The 24,375-nt window shown below is 34.7% G+C and overlaps 1 protein-coding gene across 1 annotated transcript in view; it reads left to right on the forward strand.

The window, feature by feature from the left end:
- Positions 1–24,375, forward strand: part of LOC140164268 (DNA-directed RNA polymerase III subunit RPC5-like) — a 105,748-nt gene that overhangs the window by 66,386 nt on the left and 14,987 nt on the right. Inside the window, exon 17 of the mRNA XM_072187537.1 lies at positions 255–383. Within this exon, the coding sequence (XP_072043638.1) occupies positions 255–383 (129 nt within the window). The remainder of the gene's footprint in view (positions 1–254; positions 384–24,375) is intronic.

Here is a 24,375-nt window from a genome sequence, read left to right on the forward strand (position 1 = left end):
ACATACATCACTATCATACTCGAGGTGAAGCGAGACCTATAACTTACAATGCTTATACCAGGGGTATGATTCTTCAGGATTTGTCCTGATTTCAGGAATTTTTGTGGCCAAAATTTGCACAATTTTATTAATTTTCAGCCCGTTTTGGGGTATTTATCCCAATTTCATGCTGTTTTACAGGATTTCTACTATTTTCAGGATATTTCACAAGCTTTGAATCACACTCCTATACCTATTTTTGAATTCCTACACAGTATCGCAAAGTTATTATGGACATGTACCAGGACAAGTTCAAGTACAGGCGTAACCAATTTACAGAACAATTCCGTACATTAGTGGGATCTGAACCCTCGACAAAAGCTGAGTGTGATAGAATAATCAAGGTAGGTTGTACACATTGAAATCAAATTTTTAATTTATGCAGATGTAATTCTTTTCAGATTTCCAGAAATAGGGGCTGTAAAAAAATGCAAAGTGCGAAAAAGTAATATATTTTGTTTTATGTTTCTTTGATGATGACATTTTCAAAGAAAGCAAACTATTTTAGAGTTTTTCAAAGAAATCAAAGTATTTCAGACATTTTCAAAGACAGCAAAGACTTTGAAAAATCCTCCTAATGGACTTACTGACAGCTCCTTAAATGGGAGCTGTTCAGATATTTTCAGGTGAAGCTATTGTTATGATTACAGACCTAAACATAGTGTGCATATATTTTTGGACTTTTTTACTTAAAGTCCTTTTAGGGGCTGTGCTCTGTTTAATAACCTCTCTACCATAGCCTGTTACCCGGACGAGCCCCCATAATTGCCAAATGTTGTATGCAAGAGCTCTGCCACCTTTCCAAGAGCCAGGTGGATTTTCAGAAAATGTCTCTGTTGCCCACTTATATACATGCAGAGACTGAGGAATATCAATCATCACATGGTGCAATGGTCAATTTAGTGCATTGATTTTGTTTTTGCAGCAAAGAATATTATGAACGAAATCCCAATCATATTTTAGTCTTATTGTACAAGAGGGTGCTTATAAGATTCAGAAATGCATGCCACTTTGCTGGTTTTAGCTTGAATACAGGTTATAAACTCCAAATTTCTATACTTGTATTAATTTCCAGTCAGTTTGGGGACTTTTTACCCCAAATTTACACAATATTTTAGGATTCTTTCACAAATTTCATGCTTTTTGAGTACATAGTACCAAGTGATATACAGCAACTGAAAGGAGTACCCATTATATTTTGCGGTACCATAAAGGAAATGCATGTGCCATTGACAATGTACACAAAATCCCTCATTCCAACTTGCAATTATGGAATAAGGCAAGCTTAGACCTTTGTTTGAAAAAATATGCCCCTAAAGTATTATGAAAATATCCATAGGTATCAATATTTGAACAGGTTCTATTAATTTATGTATACAGAAATCATGAATGATAGAAAATTAACGGGTGCAATTTTCCTGGATCTCAAGAAGGCTTTTGATACCATCAACCATAGTCTTTTAATTAACAAATTAAAGCAATGTGGTATTTCTGGCTCATGTCTAAAGTGGTTTATATCTTATCTCAGTAATAGGTCTCAAGCTGTTAACATTTCCTCTATTATGTCTGACTTTAAAGATGTGAATATTGGTATTGCGCAAGGTACAATCTTGGGGCCTTTATTATTTATCATTTTTGTAAATTCACTTCCAAACTCTGTAAACTGTAAAACTATAATGTATGCAGATGACACAACTCTTATTTGTAGTTCTAATGATGCAGCAACTCTTCAAGTAGAATTAAATGAAAATTTGTCAAATGTTGCCTCTTGGTTGAATGAAAATAATCTCACCTTGAATATCAAGAAAACAAAACTCATGATTTTTGGTACTAGTTATATGCTGAATACATTTGATGACATTGATGTTTCATACAATGGTAATAATATTGAAAGAGTTGATACATTTAAGTATCTTGGTGTTGTATTTGATCAATTATTATCTTGGCATGAACATGTAAACCATCTCTCTTCTAATATCTCAAAACGTATTGGCATTATTCGTAGACTGAAATATTATCTCCCAAATGATACCCTTAATGCTTGCCAATGCCCTTGTCATGCCACACTTTGACTATTGTAGTCCTGTTTGGACAAATTGCATAAACTCTCTTTCAACTTCACTTCAAGTACATCATAATAGACTTGCTCGTATTCTTTTATCAGCGGATATAAGAATACCTATTAAAGACATGATGGATTCTCTTAACTGGGATAAACTTCATACAAGATGGGAGAAACAACTTTTGATTATTGTGTTCAAGTGTCTTACCCATAATGCACCATCATATTTATTTTCTCAATTTTCTTATATGCAATCTCTTCATACTCATGGTACTAGAAGCCAAACTTTCAATTCTCTTGTCATTCCAAAATGGAACATAAATCCTGGTAAGAGAACTTTTCACTACAGATCATGTTATGCTTGGAATAGACCCCCCAAGACATCCGTGGAAAATTTGATTCTATGACCGTTCATACTTTTAAAAACTGTATTTCAAAATTGTGATTTGACTTAATTTTTGATTTCTTGATTTTTTTGTCTTTTACTCCCTATTTGATTGTAAAACTTGTACAATGTTATTCTATTACTGTATAATGTAATTATTACTTGACCTGATGTACAATGTAAATACTGTATTTAAGTAACTTTTGCTTCCATGCATTGCTTTTAATTGTTATCAACTTATTTTATTATATTGTGTACTGTAATTGTCACTCAGGGCCCCTTGGAGATCAGTACCAGTTACTGAAGGGGCTACCCTGGTTAAAGAAAGAATAAATAAATAAATAAATAAATAAATAAATATACATTTGCTGTGGAACAAACCGATACACTACAATGCATGATGGGATACTCCCTTCAGCTGCTATTGTATGGGAGGGAAGTTTGTCTCTTTACACAATCTTTATCTCACTTTTATCATTTTGAATTGCCATTATGATCAGCTGTGTTATCCACATATCCTGTGTGTTGAGAATCATAGGAAATTTTGATGATATAACAATAGGAAATTTGACCACACAGTGAATGAGCTTGACCATTTGGTCAAGTTAGTACAATAGCTGCCTTTTTGTTATTTTGAAATTTACACTCACTGATCTGTCTTCTATGCTTGCACTGTTTGAAAAAGTGTGCAGACAACATAGTGCAACATAAAGGATAGAAATGTACTCACTGCTTGTTCAAAAGAAAGATATCAGAAAAGTTTGTATTCAGTAGGCCAGTCTGTGTTTCATTGTTGAGAGAATTTTGAAACATTTTGTTTTATTTTGAAAAAAGCTAGAAAGGCTGATATTTCCATACAAAAAAATGCTTAAGAATAATGTTTTAACAAGTACTTTGGATTGTATGTATTTATTTCATTAGCAAAATATGAGCAAAGTTTACAGTTGTACAATATACTAGACACTATAAATTAGACTGAATCAATCTCATGATGATTACAAACAGGATGCAGAACGTCAAGCGGCCGTTAAGCCTGGCATTTTGGGGGAATTTTGTGCCCGGGTACCCGGCACATTTTTGATATTTGGAGAGAAATTTTGATATTTGGAGGGAAATTTTTGGCATTTGGAGAGAACTTTTGCTTTTTTGTGCATAACAGTATAGTGTGAAATTTTATGTCTTTCCTGCTTGCTTCCAGGGAAATAAACATTTTGTCATGCTGTGCCTACAAATCTGAATAAATAATCCTTGATAATGTAGTTTTATTAAAATTACATGTGGCAGCCATTGTATATTTGCCTTAGTTCCTCTGTTACAGCTAATTGGGCTAGTGCTTCCTTTGGGGTATCTTGATAATGATAGGTTTCTGTAAAGGCCTACTAATTAGGCCTACCACCATCATGTTGGTAAAGATGGGCTTCACTTTAATTACTGTGTCTGCCTTCTAATTAGACCAACAACCTTGAGAAGGAGATGCATCTCTGTCAAATTCAGAGAATTTATATGTCTTCATGACTTCATCATAGTTCATACACACATATCATACAATACATATGTTATTAATTAACAGAGATGAACATTACTAAGAATAGCATGTATCCATAAATTACGGGGGTATTGTGTCTCTCACAACCACCAACTAAAATGATGTGAATCCTGTGATCTGTAAAAGTTCTGTGTACAACTACAACAATACTTAAAATTGGAAGACTGAATTAAAAAGACTTGTTTGCGTCTGACGTCAGGGCAAAGGTGTGGTGTGATTGGTTGCTGAACTGCACAGTACAGGGCCTAGATTTCGTCTTGGTTTACAACTTGCAAGAATCAAAATCCATCATAGTCGCTGCACTTACTCTATGATACAATGAGAGAAGTTGATTCTCGCAACCGAATCTTACGAGAATCCTTACGAGAATTGATTCTGTGATTCTCGTCGAAACTGAGGCCCTGCAGTACGGCATTTTTGGTCTGGTTGACAGGACATCATACGCAAACTTGTTGTTTTTTTAAATTCTGTCTTCAATTATAGTGAAATTACCATAAAGGCAATATCTGACTGAGAACATGATTGCTGTAAACTTATATTGAAAGTACATGTTTGATGTAATTAAAAACAGCAGGCCTCCAAAAACCGCGGGAACGCGGGAACGGCGTTCCCAGAAAGGTCACAGAGGTCACAGAAAAAAATTGCAAAAAAAAAAAAAAAAAAATTTTTTTTTTTTTTTTTTTTTAAATTTTTTTCCAAAGTTTTCGGCGACCTTGAGAACCGCTGGACCTATTATGAAACTTCAGGATCATTCACAGTTAATTAAAAAAAGAAAAAAATCAGAAAAAATTACGAAAAAAATTAGTTTGTTATTCTGTATTATGCAAACCATTAACTGATGTTTATTTGAGGTAAACACAAGTTAATGGTTTGCATATTAAGGATAACAAACTGTAATTTTTTCGTAATTTTTTTCCATTTTTTTTTCAAATTATCTGTGAATAATCCTAACCCTTCAGAATAGGTCCAGTGGTTCTTCAAAACTGCAAAATACTTCTAAAAAATGTTAAAAAATAAATAAAAAATTGTTTTGAGTTTTGACAGTAATACTTTGAAATTTTAAGTTGTGTTTTTTTGTAAAAAGGATGTAAATTTTTATAGAAAACTGTTCCAAAATAAGGCTCAGATTGCACGAGAGAGCATCTAAACCCTGAGAGCTTCCAGGGCCCTTAAGCGGGCCCTGGACACCGCCGTTAGGATTGCGCATTAGCTCATGATGTCTGCCACGCGCACATAGGCCTATTTCAGTTATTTCACAGAAAATTTTCAGCACTTGTCATTAAGTTCCCAGACAACAGAAAATTTTCTGGAGGCCTGAAAAACAGCAACAAAATTTTTAACCATGTGAGATGTTTGAAATTATTTTTTTTCCAATTTTATGCATGAAAAATGTGTATGGTAGCTAGAGTGTCGTAAATTTATGATTGATTTTTCTGCTAAAAATATTTTTACCTTGCAAGGTATGCATTAAGCAAAGTGTGGTGTGTATTATATAAAAAAAGTATTGAAATTTTTTGTGTGAAATAACCATGTAGCCCATTACTTTGCAGTGTTTCTAAAATATTGATAGCGGTAAAAATTTCATTCTAATTTCCACTCAACCATTGAAGGGAATAAAGGATGGTTTTGTGTCCCTGTTACATTTGCAAATTTCAAGATTTTTTCAGCTATTCAATGGCACCTTGTAGTTTTCTGGCCAATTTATTTCAAATTTATAAATTCATTTGGATTATAAAAATATATAGATGCTGCTTTATGGAAAAACACACTTTTAAACTGAAATTACCAATCTATTTTGAAATTTTAGTTGTCGTGTCACATTTTGGACCTTAAATTTATGAACATACGTAATATGCAAATACTATGTAAAAACCCTTGGGGCCCAAGTATTTTACATCTTCAGTAGAGTATCAGGGTCAGTTGTCAGTTTGAAGGGCAAAAACAAAAAATAATCAGTTGCAATTTTTTTTTCAATTGTACACTATTTTAGCCCCCAAATAAGGTGAAATTTTGTATTTACCGGCCAATTTTAAATTTTTCTCAATATTTGGAGGGTTGGTTTTAGGGAGAGGTTGAAATTTTCTTTTGGGGATTGGTTTTAGGGGGTTGAATTTGTTTTTTGGGGGAAGGGGGGTTGAGTTAGCAAGCCATCTCATTTGGAGATCAACCTCCTACCTACTTCTGAAAACCATGTATTGATGTCACTTTCTTATGAAATATATAATTATACCCAACAAAAATACAGATGTAATCACAAATGCACTGAAGATGAATTTATACCTTACTAGAATTAAGTCAATGTAATCAATGCAGAAGAGCAGGTCAGCTAATTAAAAAGCATTGCAGGTCATTTTTTTCATTTTAAAGCTTCACCTTACACAAATCACAAGAATTTTTAATAAAACCTTGGAATCAAAAACTGCCTTATATACCATACATGTTTGTACTGATTTAAATTATATTTTTGTTGCAATTCACAATATGGTGTTGAAAAAAATGTACACTTTGAAGAAAATTTCAACAAACTGTGAAATTTAGACTTGTATAATTCTTTCACCACCCACGCACAGCTACTTTAAGAGTTCAGATGGAAAAGGGATTTACACCGTTATTGCCTTGTGTTGCTTTCTGATTCTTTATGAAGAAAAATCATCATAAAAAAAGGTGAATTGACTAAAATCTAGTGGCCCGCCGGGCCAGTATTGTTGGAAGTTTACTGGCCCGAGGCAAAATCAACTGGCCCCGGGCCACTGCTTAAAACCGTCCCTGAATCTGAGGTAGAACTAGCCCTGTTCACAAACCACGCTACCTCTTGAATAGCGAGCAAAGCGAGCACTGAGCTGGGTCATCATAGGTATCAGAGTACAGCACAGAGCCTGTGCTAATCCAAGTTGGATTCACCAAAGTTTTCCCATTCCAAATACGTATACTCAGGCCTTCTCAACTCCTTTATTTAAAGTGCCAACTTGAAAAATGTAGTTATCATGAAGTGCCAACATGTTAAGGGCAGACTTTGCGAGGGAGTGTGTGTGGGACTCAGCCCGGGTCCAGGGGTCTGTCTTGGGGTCCAGTGGCGAAGCTCCATTGAGCAACACCCACAGAAGCTACAGGATTTTAGGGTTTTTTACAGGCTCAGATTGGGTATTTTTCACCACTTGTTTTGTCAAGATTTATGTTAAAAAATTAGTAAAATTATTGTGTGCAAATATACATCTTTGGCCCTGTATTTATTGTGTACAACAATGCCTGAAAAAAGGATGCCTTTTTTTATTTTACTGTTCAGGCATAAGTATGCCCCCTCTAATGTCACAGTTAACCGTCCAGAAGTGTTTATTGTATATTACTTAGCAAGGCTATAGAAAGCATCTCAAATTCATAGACATCTTTCAAAAGTGGACTTTTGTTCAAAATTTGGACCTTTTTTGACCGACAAGGACTGAAAACCTCTATTTTTTTGCTTGCTACGCTCGTGAATGGGACTTTTTGGGTCAAAATAGTGGACTCGTTTTTGGCATTTGTCGAGGTGGTGTTCACCACCTGCCCCCCTGGTTCCAGGCATGGGAACATGCTTCTTTATTTGCACTTTTTGCAGTAGAACATATTGAAAAAGTTGGGCCAGTAAATTTATTGCTCAGATTTATGTCAAAATGCTCAGTTTTGGAGAAAATCATTAAACATGACTTTGACCCATATAGTTTTTTGGACAAGGTAACAAAAAAATTGTTGGTAATTTGTTTTTTCTTTTTAAATTAAATTTTTAAAACTAGATATAAATATCAACTAGGAAACCTTTTTATTTTGGTTTTAGGGGGTTGAATTTGTTTTTTGGGGGAAGGGGGGTTGAGTTAGCAAGCCATCTCATTTGGAGATCAACCCCCTACCTACTTCTGACAACCATGTATTGATGTCACTTTCTTATGAAATATATAATTATACCCAACAAAAATACAGATGTAATCACAAATGCACTGAAGATGAATTTATACCTTACTAGAATTAAGTCAATGTAATCAATGCAGAAGAGCAGGTCAGCTAATTAAAAAGCATTGCAGGTCATTTATTTCATTTTAAAGCTTCACCTTACACAAATCACAAGAATTTTTAATAAAACCTTGGAATCAAAAACTGCCTTATATACCATACATGTTTGTACTGATTTAAATTATATTTTTGTTGCAATTCACAATATGGTGTTGAAAAAAATGTACACTTTGAAGAAAATTTCAACAAACTGTGAAATTTAGACTTGTATAATTCTTTCACCACCCACGCACAGCTACTTTAAGAGTTCAGATGGAAAAGGGATTTACACCGTTATTGCCTTGTGTTGCTTTCTGATTCTTTATGAAGAAAAATCATCATAAAAAAAGGTGAATTGACTAAAATAGTATCCATTAAAGGCCTCAGTGATTTGCTCATCAAAAATCATCAAAATTCAGATTTTGGTAGCTTGGTCATTGTTATAGATGTGCTAACATAGCCTGCTAGTAGTTCAGGAGAAAGCTGTGTATTTAAGACAAAATAAGGCATTTACATGAATCAGTAATTTATTCAGTATATAATTTATGCTGCATGTATTTGAATGGGGCTTCAACTTTGTCAAGACTGCTGTTTCCTTTGTTTGTTTTTTTACCAAATTTTTCTTTTCAAAAATACAAAATGACAATTTGAATGACTTATCCTACACTTTAAAGCAAGTTTTAAACAATTAGAATTTTTTTACATTTTCACTGGGATCACTGAATGGGACTAAAACTAAGCACAAAATCATTTAGACAAAGGTGACAAATCAAAAAAAGTTCACTGGTGGACGGACTTTTCAAGTAGGGTTGGTTGGTCAGGGTTTTTTTCTGGAGGCTAAAATGATCCTAAAATATTATAAAAAGCTTGAAAATCCACACAAATTTGTTTGCAAACATATTTTGAAATGTTGAATTTTTTTCAAAAATTTCGCTCAAATCAGTAATTGTTTTCAAAATACGGGTGATCTTACATGATTTTATCAAAATAATTTTTAAAAACCCTCCCAAAATGCTAAGTCTGGGTCAGCCTGGCTTGTTAAATTGGATTTTTTCATCACCTAAAATAAATTACGGTAATTGCAATATTTCTTAAAGAACTTACACCAGGCAGCCCTTTGTACATTATGCATCTGAACTCTTAATATTCTTTTAATTCCATTCAAATCTCATCAGATATGTGATGCCATCAAGCAAAATCAGTCATTTGTCAGACTAAATCAAAATTCAGTTTTCCATTTCATTGCATGTGCCATTTTCAGAGCTTTAAGCAGTATATTAGACATACAATATTGTATGTAACATATCTACATTATTTAATCTATTGCCATTCTATTTCCAGTAATGTTTAAGTTCTAACTACACTTCCAGATTCTCATTCATGGTTTACCACCGCGGCAGATTACCTTCGCGGCTACACCTGGTGTAGCCCTGAAGCTACACCTTGATAGAGCTACTCTGAAGCTACTCCGAAGTAGCTACACCTTAGCAAACCCCATAGTGGATACACCATATCAGAGCTACTTCGCTGTTACTCCATCCACGGTCTGTCTAGAAGCCAACTCTAATGTTTGATGATGTTAAATCAATATATATTTCTACCAGATATTATACGTAACATATTATCCATTTTACGTCATCAAACATTCGTTAGAACTTAAACATTGCTGGAAATAGAATGGCAATAGATTATATGATTATATATTAATGGAAATAGAATGGCATAAGATTAAATAACGTAGATATGTTACATACACTATTGTACGACTAATACTCGGAGTCTGCATACTGCTTTATTTTAATGCATATTCCATCACAATTGTATTTTCAGAGATGTGGTCATTAGTGTTACTCAGAACAAAAAAATACAAAGGAAGTTGAATACTGTTATTGGCTGTATCTCAAAATCAATATTAGTGACAAACGACTCAAATAGCTTGATCAAATCACATATGTAAGGGTAGTTTTAATTCAATTCCTTTTGTGTGATGCTATCACTTAGAGCAAGGTGCTTGTTAATTACTAATAACATTATGCCTGTGATTCGGTTTTAAGGCTTATTCAGTGATCCCAGTGAAATTGTAAACAAATTGAAATTGTGTATGAATTTCCTGAAAGTGAATGATATGTCATTAAAATTGTCATGAGGTATTTTTGAAATCAAACATTTGTCAAAACACAAGGAAAGCAGCAGTATTGACAAAGTTGAAGTCCGATTCAAATACATGTAGCTATTAAGTAGAGCAATTACATATCTGTGTAAAATGTTTTATTTTTTTATTTTGTCCTTAAAACATGGCTTTCAGGTTTACCACTAGCAGGCTATATTAGCACATCTATGACACTAACAAAGGTGCCAAAATCTGAATTTTGATGATTTTTACGATCCTCCGGATGAGCAAATCACTGAATAGGCCTTTAATATTGCAAAGAATTTATTGCTTGTCACAAAAAGCAATTAAATACCTGAATATAACAATGACCCAAGTCCATGACAGGTAATTTTGAAAAACTTAAAAAATCATGTTTTTTTTTTTTAATTTCTTCTGTTACGTATCTTTGGTCACCAATAATAGGTGTGAATTGAGATAATGATCTACTTCATCACTTTATTTATGTTTTAAAACAGTTTAGAAGTGTGAAGAAATTGTTTTAAAAACTTTTCAGGATGTCAGCAATTCTGAAAAAAAAAACCAATCTTTCTGGAATTAAAAAAATTAGGGTAGGTATTCGTTTGTACAGGAAAAATGCTCTCTTTTTTTAGCTTTTCAAAATATATGGAATATGTAGGCCTGAATCCTGTGTAAAAACATGAACATACAAGTACACTTGATGAGGTGATGACAGCCTATAGATATTTGCTAATAATTACAGAATCAAGCAATCATGGAGTACTGCACGTGTTCATGGTAGCATCAACCACCACAACCAAGTATAATCACCCCATTGCAGGGCTGACTGATTATCATTATTCCGGAAAGAAATAAACATCAAAATAATCAGTGACGTTAATCATCATGGACGAGTTGTTTGCTTGATAAACCAGAATAAATCGCTTTCTCATTTGAGTTGTGCATCATTTATCAAAAATATCTTTACCAGATTATTAGTGGCGCATGATACTTTTTCTAATTTTTTCACATAAATCTTGAAGAAAAAAGGGGTGGCAATACCCAATCTGAGCCTTTTAAAATCCCTAAAATCCAGGAGCTTCCGGGGGCATTGGCCAATGGAGCTTTGCCACTGGACCCCAACAGGGGCCCTAAGACAGACCCCTGGACCCCACCCACTATGGGCTGAGTCCCACACCCTCCCTCGCAAAGTCCGACCTTAACATGTCGCCACTTCATGATAACTACAATTTTCCAGTTGGCAAAGGAACTGAGAAGGCCTGGTCTAAAATATAAGTATTCATATTTGAAATTGGAAAACTTTGGTGAATCCAACTGTAACCTCAGATTTATGTCAAAATGCTCAGTTTTGGAAAAAATCATAAAACATGTAATTCTTAAGTTATGTTTCTTAATTTAGTTCCAGTTTTCTTTGTCTTGTTAGATTTTGTTTTTTGTTTTAGTGCCTTGAGCGCTCTTAATTGTGTGGATATGTGCCTTGTCGCTATTATTATTATTATTATTATTATTATTATTATTATTATTATTATTAGTATTAGTATTAGTATTAGTATTGTTTTTTGGACAAGGTAACAAAAAAAATTGTTGGTAATTTGTTTTTTTTTTTTTAAATTAAATTTTTAAAACTAGATATAAATATCAAGTAGGAAACCTTTTTATTTTGCTGAAGTCAATACATTTTTAATTACTTTGCGGTGGTTCTGTGTCCAGCATTTTAATACATCCAGCAGATGCAGTTCATGAACTGTTCCTCAATTAGCTGAGCATCTACAAAATGAAGCGGCATTCTAGACAGACGGTGGGATGATATTTTTTTACAGGAAATGACAGTCACTTGCAATTTGGAGATACTCATTATGAGCAAAGGTACCATGCATAGGAATTTGATCTTCTTGGTGTCATTGGCACAGTATTGGCAGCACCACATGTGGGGGGGGGGGGCAATGACTGCATCCCCTGAACCTTTGGCTTTCCCTCATCTCCCAGAAATTGAGAAAATGTTCACTTTTTAGGCCCAAAATGCACAATTTTAGGTAGTGTGATAGTGCACTCCAGTATGAGTTTTTCACTCTTTTTGCATACGGCTACAGTATTTTATGACATACTTAAAATTTCAAAACCATGGAATGTTGGGCAAAATTGTCCACCAGTAGCAGTTACAAGGTCTTCGCCAACCATATGGGATTCCCAGGTTCAACATTTGGTAGAGACATTTTTTTCTATTAAATTTTATCCAATTTTCACCCAAAATTGTTTATTTTCATGTGAAGATGTATATTGCTGTGGGAAATATATTTTGTGCCCTGTCTTTCTGGCACGTTACTGCATGGGTGCGAATATGAGCCAAAAATGCACCTGGGGGGGATATTGCTTTCAATGTCTGGGCAGTGTTGCCATCTCATGTCTGTTTTGCGGCAACTGGCTGTTGCCGCATTGAAATGGCATAGGCCACCATCGATCTTCTGCTAGTGAGGGAGTAAAAAGGGTAATCCTTACAGCATCGGTGCATATATAGCACATAATTTTGACAAATCTAGTCAAAATTTGAGAAAACAAACTTCTCTGGGTTGCACTATGTATATTTTAAATGACATTTTTGGTGTTCCATAAATGATCTCCAATATTTAGTAGGGAACAAACCAAAAGTTTGATGACATCATATAAATGAAAGTGCTTTTGTTACTGTAGGCTGATCCCCTTCCCCCAGGCCCGTAGCCAAGGGGTGCGACCCAAAAGTCCCATTTGCGAGCGTAGCGAAAGAAAAAATAAGGTTTTTTTATGCCTTTTTGGTCCAAAAATGTCCAAATCCGCCCCCACCAGTCCAACAAGGTCCAAATTTTGAAAAAAGGTCCACTTTTTTCAAAATCAGCACCCCCCCCAAAATAAATCCTAGCTACGGGCCTGCCTTCCCCTCACTAAAATGCAAGTATGAAATGTTGAAAATTACAACCGAGAGATCTACTTTGATTGATATTTTAGCCGGCCATGTTTTAACTAGTTTTTACAAACGTAATCGCGCTTTTTGACCCCTCCCTCCGTAATGAAACTTTTGGTTTGTTTCCTGAAGTGTAGTGAATTTCTATGTGTGCTATAGTACAATTTCACAAATGCATTGTGGGAATGCTTGGTTGTATTCTAAAGGTAATCCTATTCTCTCAGATGAATCGGTTCTGTTGTCTTTTTAATGTTTTTAAAGCCAAGGCGTGTTGGCTGTCAGGCACAGAGGTGTAAGATTTCTTCATGTTCTGTAAAAGTGTAAATTTTCGCGCTAAACTTATTTTTACGATTTTCGCATAATTAAATAATTTGCATGTTTTATTATTAATTCTGATTTGGAGTTGATTTGATTCCCTTATTGTGCAGTTGAAAAATCCCTATATTTGATCAATTTTGCCCCTCCAATTTGGCCATAACTTTGAAATGCTGTCACATCCAAATTTTATAATTGATGTGATTGTTCATATCTTTGGAAAAGCACATATCATAAAACAAAAGGTTTCCTTGAGACAATGCTATTTTACTTGGAATACATTATATTAATTGAGATTGATCACCACTAGTATTCAGAATATCGTATGCGGTATTACCTTGATCAAAATTAATGAGTGCAAATTTCTAGGAAAATCAAAAGGTTTCCTTTAGACTATGAGATTATTTGCTACTAGTATTCAGAATATCTTTAATAAAGTTCCTTACAATCCATATCTGACAATAGACACATCAAATTGCAATTCATCCTACATCATCAAGATCATATTTATAAACTTAACTTAACCCCAGCACTTTAGCCCTTTTGAAAGTTGCATTAAGATTGAATCAATGATGAAACTTGCACAAGGGTACACTTTCAGGAATATTTCTAGGAGAATTAAGAAAGTGTGAATATTTGCGTAACTAATTAATTAGCAAAACCAGTTTCACAATGTAAATGTGCAAATTAGCAATTGGTAAATAAATAAATCCTAAAAGAAATATAGTAAAATAGTAACACTAAAAATTACTTTTCAACAAATTATTGGTAAGCAAATAAAAAAAATTCTACCAAATTAATCATTAACCATTGATAACTTTTTTGGTTTTTTGTTTGTTGTTGTTGTTGTTTTGTTAGTACTTATAGCATAGATGTGCTAACAGTGATAATTTTAAGGACTTAATATCCTTCACCTTTTAGCAATTTATACATAATTTCAATTAAACCTTCGTTGGGATCACTGAATGGGCCTTTAAATTCATGATGTAACCTCAAAATGCAAGAAACTAAAACTTATGCACATGCACACCCCATACACACCCTTATGCAGTAGTCTCAAGGTTTATGTTATGCAAAGGGAGATATTTCTCAGTGATGCCAACGCCGCTTTAGGTGCACAATGGGGCTACTTGGCGATCACTTGCCGCTACTCAAAAAAGCATGCCGCTACTTGCCTAAAATTGGGCTACTTTTGCCAGTCTCAGACCGCGGCAGTAATTTTATGTGTTATCCTTTCAATTTAGCCGATTTATAAAGGTTTTGAGTCTTTGAAGCTCCAAATTGCAATTACGATGGGTTTTGTGACCATTTATTGATCGGTCAGTAACTTCCCAGTAAGTACCGGAAGTTTTAAAGTCAAGTGCTTTTCCGCCCAATTGGGTGTTTTGCGTTGTAAATTCGGGTAAATCTGCCCAAATATCCGGTATTGGGTGCTTTTTTGGAAGCTTAAAAAATTGGGCTACTTGAGAATCCTTTACCGCAGCCTGGCGAGTCAATGTGCCGCGCCTTGACGCTGTCAAGTTTTTTTGGCAACACTGCAGTCAGTAGTACGCTGGCTATCACTGAGCATAGAAGAGGCACATGTTTCCAATGATATTAGCAAGTCATGAGGATTGCAGACTAGTAGTCAAGAGGCTAAAGAAAGGAAGATCTTCATCCAAAAGTGTGAATAATTTATACATGTTTTCTAGAGGCAACAGGTTATAATATGTGACAAGATCAAGGGAAATGAGTCGGATGTCGCTAATATTGATTTTGAGATATTGGCAAAGAAAGTGTTAAAATTATTTTGTATTATATTGTTTTCAGCGATTGATAAATTGACGTAACTTCACAAAAAATAGACGTATCAAAATGGGGTTTTCAGTTTCTGAAAGCTCTAAATGTCCTCTTTCAAAACATACATGTGAAAAACTCATTTTTGACCAGGGCCGACATGTGACTCATTCCTCTTGATCATGTCACATATAAGCTTTCTGTTTGTTGAAAAGCTACACATATGTGATGCGATCAGTAAAATCAGTCGGAAGTCGGATATGATTTTTCAAATATAACCAAACAAATGCAATAATTTCTTTTGAAAACAATATAAAACAAAAGAATTTTAACACTTTCTTTGCCAATATCTCAAAATCAATATTAGCAACATACGACTCATCCCCTAAATCATGTCACATGTGTATGAAATATGATTTCAATTTTGCTCGGCTTTCATAAACCAGTTTTCATAAACCAGAGTTTATGAAAAAGAATATTTTCCCTTAATCATAAAAAGGTGTAATTCTACCTGAGCGGTTTCACAGAGCAAATATGATGCAATAAAGCAACATGAGTCGTTTGGCAAATTAAAATTCAGTTTTCAATTTCATTGTATTATCATGTTCAGAGCTTTATTTTGATGACATTTTCATCACAATTTGACTAATGGTTCAAGAGATATGATACTTTTAGTGTTGCTCAGAACAACGAATAACAAAAGAAGTTGAATAATTAATATATTATTAGCTATATCTGAAAATCAATACTAACGACAAATTACTCATTTATCATGATTACATTATAAATATGCCATCTATAGTCAGGGATTATTTAATCAACTTTCCTCACTGAATCTGAGAATTTGATCTGTTTGCAATAAGTCAATGTATAATATACTTTCTTCATTCATTTATTCTTGAAAAGAAGTAATTTGAAACCTTTTTGCGTATCCAAAAACTACTTTTATTCAAAAATCGTGAAATTACTGTGATGCGAAATTTAGCATTGTTGCAATAGTTGAGTAGCTAGCTTGCTATATGGAGGAGAAAGTGTTTTTGTAAGGTAGTATCCTGACTTTCAAATCGCTATTCCAGTTGAAATCCACACTACCCCTGTGGAAGATTTTGGAAATATCTTCCACAGTATGTTTTGAAATGTAATTGGTTTGAAACTCATATAACTTCCCCTGTATTATGGCTTTACCTATATCTTCCACAACTGGAGTGATTTCAAATGGAAGTTACCCAATTGTCTATTCTATTCAAAACTTTTGCGCTCTTTGTGCACGACGTCAGCTAAATGTACCACAGGGGGATGTGGATTTTAAATGGAATTGCCCAGAAACACAGTCTTTTCAATATTAAAGGCAGTGTGTGTCATGTTCGAGTACACTAGGTGGCTATAGCAACTTCAGTAAAGGTGTATGTACAGTGCAATGTGAAAGAGTTATATTCTAAGGCTTCAGGGAAGAGGGTAAGGGTGTTTCTCTTAACTTGCAGTACGGTACAAGTTTCTTTGAATGCTTTAAAGGCATGAAGTATGATCTTTAAAAATAAAAATGTGCTTATTTCTTTTTGCAAAACTTTTTATTGGCATATATGTGTAATGTTTACACATATCCCAACTTACACCTTATTGAAATCAGCCAAAGTTGTTGTGTCTGAATTCCCCATAGATCTCCATGATAAATGGTTAAAGGATATCTCCGACAATAACAACATTATGCCTTATTATATATGTTAAAAAAATAATTATCAAGCACGAACCACAGGGTTTTATTTAAAACAAACTGATACTAACCATAAAAATGAATAAAACATTCTTTTGAAAAAGATACCCTAAATTCTTGCGCCGAAATCATCTAGTGCAATGACTTCATGGTTACTTGTGCTCAATTCTTGTCAGCCTTCATTGTATTACTGGGACGTCATTGCACTGGACAATTTCGGCGTCCGGGAATTTTGAATATCACATATTGAGAGACGGCTGTTTTAATTGTTTTTTATGGTCAATATGAGTTTGTTTAAAATGAAACCCTGCGGTTCGTGCTTGATAATTAATTTTCTATCATATAAGGCATAATGTTGTGATTGCCGGAGTCATCCTTTAACCGTAACCCTACCCGTGGTTTTTTTGCTATCGGAAGGGAAAGAAGAAATGAAAAAGGAGAGAAGATGAGGAGAAAAGTCACTTGGCACCCCCGGGATTCGAGCCTGGGACCCCTCGCATGCCACGCAGAAAATCCCCAGCATGTAGCCACACAGGTGACGTTGGCCCGCCAGCGATTCCCTGGGTATATATGACTTGGGCTGATTGCGTCATCAAGTCACGTGGAATGCATGCACGCAGAGTGGTTTTAATAGTGAGCTTTAGTGAGACCTAGTTGGGTTAGGGTTAAGGAGGCATAAGTCTAGGAAAAACATGCATATTAACCCTAACCCTACCCGTGGTTTTTTTGCTATCGGAAGGGAAACGAAAAAGGAGAGAAAATGAGGAGAAAAGTCAATTGGCAGTTGGCACCACAGGGATTCGAGCCTGGGACCCCTCGCATGCCACGCAGAAGATCCCCAGCATGTAGCCACACAGGTGACGTTGGCCGGATTCCCTGGGTATATATGACTTGGGCTGATTGCGTCATCAAGTCACGTGGAATGCATGCACGCAGAGTGGTTTTAATAGTGAGCTTTAGTGAGACCTAGTTGGGTTAGGGTTAAGATAGCAAACTTGTGGCTTTCTTTCATTAGACCTCATTACCAGGGACAGGCGATTTGCGCGAAAAAAAAATAGCAAATTGCGCGGAATTGGCAGAACTTTTTTTTTTCAGTGCAAATCATGTATCGCTGCCCATAAAAAAAAAATAGCCAATTGAGCGGAATTGCGCAGAAAAAAAGTTCCGCGCAAATCGCTTGTCCCTGCTCATTACATCAGCTTAAAATGAAAACATTCCTGCCAGTTTAAGTATTATTTCTATTTCATTATTTTTAGTAAGGAATTACAAATTTGAAATTTGACATGTGGTCATGTTTTTTGAGGTGGGACCCAATTGTGTCACATCTTGCAATTTGTAAAAAATCAACTCCTTTTTTGTATTTCTGATTATATTTCAAAAAGTTTTCACCCAAACTAGTAAAAGTATACATTTTTAGAAAGCATATATTGTCATGATTGCAAATCTGTAAAGTTTGAGTGGATATACAGGGTGTACCAAAAATATACAGGGTGATTCCATTGAAAAATACAGAACAAATTTAATTTCTTTACCACTCCAATATTTCTACATAGTATATTAAATTGGAAAATGCACTTGATATTTGGAATGTACACAGTTATTCCTTTCTTTAAATATATAGTTTGCACTATATTTGTTAAGCCCATTGTGTTATACAGGGTGTGAAAAAAGTTGTAAATTAAATTTTTTAATTTATGTAAAATTTCCGTTTATACCATTTAATTTGGAAAATATATTCAAAATAGTTTACAGAATTGCTATAATATCAAATTTAAATATCCAATTCCTATAGGGTGTTCCAAAAATCAATATACAGTGAATAATTAGTAACAAAGGTACATGTACATATGTAGGCATATACATGCACAATTAGCCTATCAATAAACTATTTAATAAACCAGAGATCAATATATCATCAGATTAAATCCTTTGACTGTAATAATCTCCTGTGAGAAGATTTATTTTATATTTCAAAGATAAAACAATATTGAAATGTATGCATGCATGCAAAATTAAAGCCCATATTGTATTGTATGACCCACATTCCACTGCATTAATTAAAGCTTGTTAAATCCTTAATTACTAAGTTTATTAAGATTAACTCGGCAATTATAGTTATAGAAAGTTAAAAAATAAGATTAACATTTATGCAAATGCATTTTTACTTCTACTAGGCAACAAAGTGCATAAATTTTATTAATGAACATCAACTTCCCATTGGAATTACACAGAGCTCCTCCGCTTCCGGCTCCTCCACTTCCGCACCACCCCTGACTAATTAACTTAATTAAGCTGTTGTAATTAATTAATACATTTGTTTAATTGTATTTGTTATTAATTCATTAGATTAATAATTTATCTTCAAAATAAGACCAAAACCATTTGTTCATGATGAATTTTGGCAAAAATATAGGAATAAGTAGACAAAATGATTGAGCAAAATGTGACAGCACCACCTTTTTTAGGGTCCCAGTATAAAAAACAAGACCATGTACATTGTCGCTTTAAAGAGGCATGCAGAGAGACTCGGTACAAAAAAGTCTTTGTCTAACTGCTCCAAAATTGATTTCCAAATGGCTAAAACTTATTTGTTTCTCTTGCCAGGAAAATGCAGTTTCCAATTTGATAGTGATGGGCAGGGACAGGCGATTTGCGCGGAACTTTTTTCCGCGCAATTGGCCATTTTTTTTTTCCTATGGGCAGGGATACATGATTTGCACTGAAAAAACAGTTCGGTGCAATTTGCTATTTTTTTTCGCGCAAATCGCCTGTCCCTGGTGATGGGGTACATTAATACCATTGTACATACACATGTATAAGAAAGGCAAACCATGTAAAGAGGGTGAAGTGTTGTTTGATTGACATAAATTTAACAGAGCTAAGTATTGTCCCTTTAAAGGGTACATAAAGGGAAGCCTCTGTTTTATTCTTGTCAGCCCTGCATTATTTTTGTTCACAAGCGTCACAAGTAATTTTTACCTCTATGGTAGTTGAAGCCAGTTCTACTGTCTGTCAAGAGTACAATAACGGAGTGATGTAAATAACCACAGATTGCCAGCCAAACTACAGCATGATTTAAAAAGAACTGAACTCAACTTAAAAAAATAAAAATAAACTATTTACCAACATTATTACAAGATGTAATAGAATAGTAATTTATTTCCTATTTATTGATGAAAACATTAAGTCTTTACCTCGAATAGTTTTGAAGAAAAGTACTTTCTTTGAAAACATGCCAAAAAGCTTGGTGTGTTGGCCTAAACATGGGGTGATAACTTCAGGTCTGTAACCAGGGGCGGAGGCACCGCCAACCCCCAAAAAAATTGCCAAATGCCAAAAAGTCCCCTTTTTTGACCCAAGAAGTCCCCATTTGCAAGCATAGGTAACAAAAAATAGAGGTTTTTAGTCCTTTTTGGTCAAGAAAGTCCAAATTTCGAAATTTTGAAAATGCGATATCTTCTGATTAAAACCACCTATTTCCAAAATTTCTATTACAGTACACTTATCACTGCTTTCAATGATAGTTTATTTATTTTTATAATTGTACAGTCTCCACAAATATGAAACAATATGTGAAGTTGGGTACACAGGGGCGTAGCAAGCGGGAGGACAGGGTGGACAAAGTCCATGTGCCCCGACGGTTTAGGAGCCCTGAGCACAAAAGCTAATTAAATAAGGGCCGATAATGGAGAGCAGGGCCGGATATACCATTGGGCCAGATGGGCCAGTGTCCAGAGCCCCCAAAATTTGGTGGCCCCAAAATTGCCCTATTTATCTTAGGTTAACCCCAATAACAGCATGTTTTGGCCAAAATAGGGCAAAATTGTAAAATTTTCCACATTTTGCGCTTATTCAAATAGCAAAATTCATGTTGATCTGCAGCTAAAATAGTCTGAAATTGAATTTTTTTAGTGTTTTGCATGCAAAATATGTTAGTCCCGCTCTATATTATACATAAACCAAAACTTGGCCTCTGACTTGAGTGCACATGCCTTCCTCGCCCTGGTTAAAAGGGCACGTACTGCTCCTTGTCCATGGGCCCCTGGTGCTCTTGCTACGCTCCTGTGGGTACATTTCTTTTTAAGTCACCCTGTATAGAAAAGGTAGTAAATTTAAATCCTATGCAATCAGACAAGCTAGATGAAGCCTGAGATGGGCAATCAATACAGCTATACTTTGTTTAATGCATAGGGCTGGATGGGAGACTTATTTCAGATTGATATATTGGCATATGCACACACAGTAATTGCAGGTATATGCGTGGGGTAATTCAGGCAGCAGCGCACACTATAATTTGAATTTTTATCAGCATCTTATGCATTTCAGGTATGCATTTACTCAAATTTAACAGGTTTTTCACAAACTTTCGGATGCCGACTTTCTCTATTCCTACTTTTTTGCAACCCATCAGAATACTAATTTTTCACAAAAACACCCAAATTTGCCCAAATTGGATGCTTTTAAGAGTACTTTTGCCGAAATGTGCTGCATTGGTCTTCAGTGAAACATCGATATACCAAAATATCGCTGAAAAGATACCCTAAAACCGTGGCACATCCCGCCGTACACCTTAAACCAGGAAGACCCCCCCAACTCTGCAGACATTGACATTGACATTCTTAAAATGCATATTTATGCAAGTCGCAATCTATCTACACTAGAGTCCGAAGTTTACCGTTTTCTAAAATCCATTTTCCGTGTTGTAATCTGTGTTGTAAAATTTGTAAATCCGTGTCATGAATACAATGTAAAGCTTAAAATGTATAAACAATGATATTAATGTCATAATAAAGTGTTCAATATCGCGATCAATATGCTCTGATTGGAATATTCTCATGATAATAGGCCGACTATTACGATGTTTGAAGGGATAGGGGGTTCATGTCTTGGTAATATACCTTTATTTCGGTATTATTAAACAGTATTTTATCATAAAAATTGACATACACAACTCATGATTGTTTTTAACATTTACATGTATTTCTCTTATCTTTTAACAATTTTTGTCACATCATACAAAAATGTCATTTTCCGTGTTGTACCATAGACCCTGGAAATGGTTGTACCTCCGATTCCGTGATTTTCTTCCTTTTTCCGTAAAACGGAAAACTTCGGACTCTAATCTACACCATCCAGCATTTGTGGACAATATCAGGTTTCTGTTTGAATTTTGGCACTATTTAAACCTTATTTAGATTTTGATGTGACCTCCAAATAGTCGTCATTTGGTTTTGACTAATAAAAAAAAAAGGCGGATGTCATGCAACCCCTTAACATCTATTTCCAGACAACTGTATAAATTAAATACAAGAAACCTAATTGGATTAAATGTACACAACTTGATACTGGTGCTGATGATGTAACTCATATAGTATTGATTTGCATCGCGATATGGTTAATTTATGTGTAATAAGAAATTACTGCTACTACTTGACGGTAGCTAGATGCACAACTTAAGAGGGAGAATAAAATCCCAGTGCCGTGCCTTGCAGCACATTTTCATGTGATGCTCTCAACTTATCCGTGCATAAAGTATAGATTGGGGCTTTCTTGCATGAGTGTGAGTAGGTAACCCTCATGATGCGTGTGCAGCCAGGAAGTTGAAATATAAATTTTCTTTGCCATGTATGTTCAAATGAGTAAAAAAATGGCTGTTGTTGATTTACTTTTTGAATACTAGTATCACTGGATAATTTTTAACAAGCCTTGAGCCCGGGGGCACTCAACACAAATTTCACCAAAGAGCACCGAAAAACCCTTGATTTTGATCATTTCAATTTCTGAAAGACCCCTAAATTGCTCATTCCTAACATTTCTGCATTTTCAGACGATTTTCAATCAGAAAGCCTTAATTTTGACTGTTCCCAGATCCAAAAGACACCCTTTTAACTGTTCACAGCTCCTAAAGACCCCCCCCCCTTTACTTGTATGCCGTCAGTTCCCAAAGCCCCATCACCTCAAAATTCTGGGGAAGCATACCAAATGAAAATTTATGATATCCCCCCTCCCAGGCCTTGAGTTTGCATTACTGTATGTAATTGTAAGCAGACTGACAGTGATTTTATTTTATTTTTAGTGCACTTTCTTTTTTAGAGATAATGTACTGCAATAATAGTAATTTGTATGTAATTAAATTTCGTGCTACATCAATTTCAACCATTTTTGCTTGCTTTTGAATTCGCTAGCTGCTTTCAGAGGTTAGTTTGTTTTTTTCTTTCCTTTTTGAACCGCAAAAGCGGGGATTTGCAAGTTGCTGTATTTTTGTAGTTGTCTGATGGGAGATATTTTTCTCAGTTTTAATTTTGTGTAAGAAGAGTCAAAATATGAATATTTATCAGGCACAAAAATTCCCATTTTTACGGACCTTAGCTCACTCATGTAAGCATACCTTATAGGATGAATTTTATAAACTTGAGAATTTTATCAAATTTATACAAATCTTGAATAATGTTTGGTTTGATCATTTATATTCATAATTATATTGGATTTGGTTTCTTGATACTTGGGCTATTGTTTATGAAATAATTAGATTAAAAAAAGCACCTCGTCTTTAGTTTTCATATTCATGATATTGGCGCAATCCAAATGCATGCTATGTACACATATTACTGTACAGAATATTATTTGTTGGGTATTTAAACTTGTGAACAATTGGCAGATTCTTGTATTCACATTTCCAAACAGCGTACTGTAAAAGGGGTAATTTTCATGTGTGTAATTTTTGCCGATTTTGAACTACATTGCTTGTATTTAATATCGTGATTTTTAAGTTTTCTTACGACCTTTACAAAAAGAACATATTCGTGTGTTTTTATTTTCGTGGTAGCTGTGTTGTGCGCAAAAATTAATGTACCACAAAAATTCCCACTTTTACAGTACACATAATGCCTGTGGGTCAAAAATATTTTGGTTTTTTGAAATTAATCGTAAAAAGCCTGAAAATAAAAACCTCCTGCCACTAGGATCCGCAACATGCTCATCTATCAGTGCACAGTTCTTTAACCCAAAACATTTGCACATTCATTGGATGATATTTGACAATTTGGGTACAAAAACTCATACTATGCAACTCGGAAGGTCAAATTTTGCACCATGATTGTTAAATTGAGGTTATTGAACTATGCCATTGGGATGAGGCCATTGTGATCCATAGCGTGAGTCCCACTATACACTTAATACAGTATTGATTATTTGACGAAGGAAAGTACGTAGTGCCCACATAGTAGTATAAAATCATGGCTAGTCCAATAAGCAGGGCCTGATTTTAATACTCCCAAGGAATGTTAAAGGACAAGATGTACATAATGGACCACACTCAGTTCAGCACAAGGGAGTTGTATGCTATTGCTGGTGTGATTTGTAAAACACCTTCCCTGTAGCGTACATCGCAAAGTGCTGCAAAGAAAACACAAGGTTCATTTCACCCTCCTCCTTGAATGCAACCACAATGCACAG

This window comes from Amphiura filiformis, chromosome 11, assembly GCF_039555335.1.
Source record: "Amphiura filiformis chromosome 11, Afil_fr2py, whole genome shotgun sequence".
Classification (NCBI taxonomy): Eukaryota; Metazoa; Echinodermata; class Ophiuroidea; order Amphilepidida; family Amphiuridae; genus Amphiura; species Amphiura filiformis.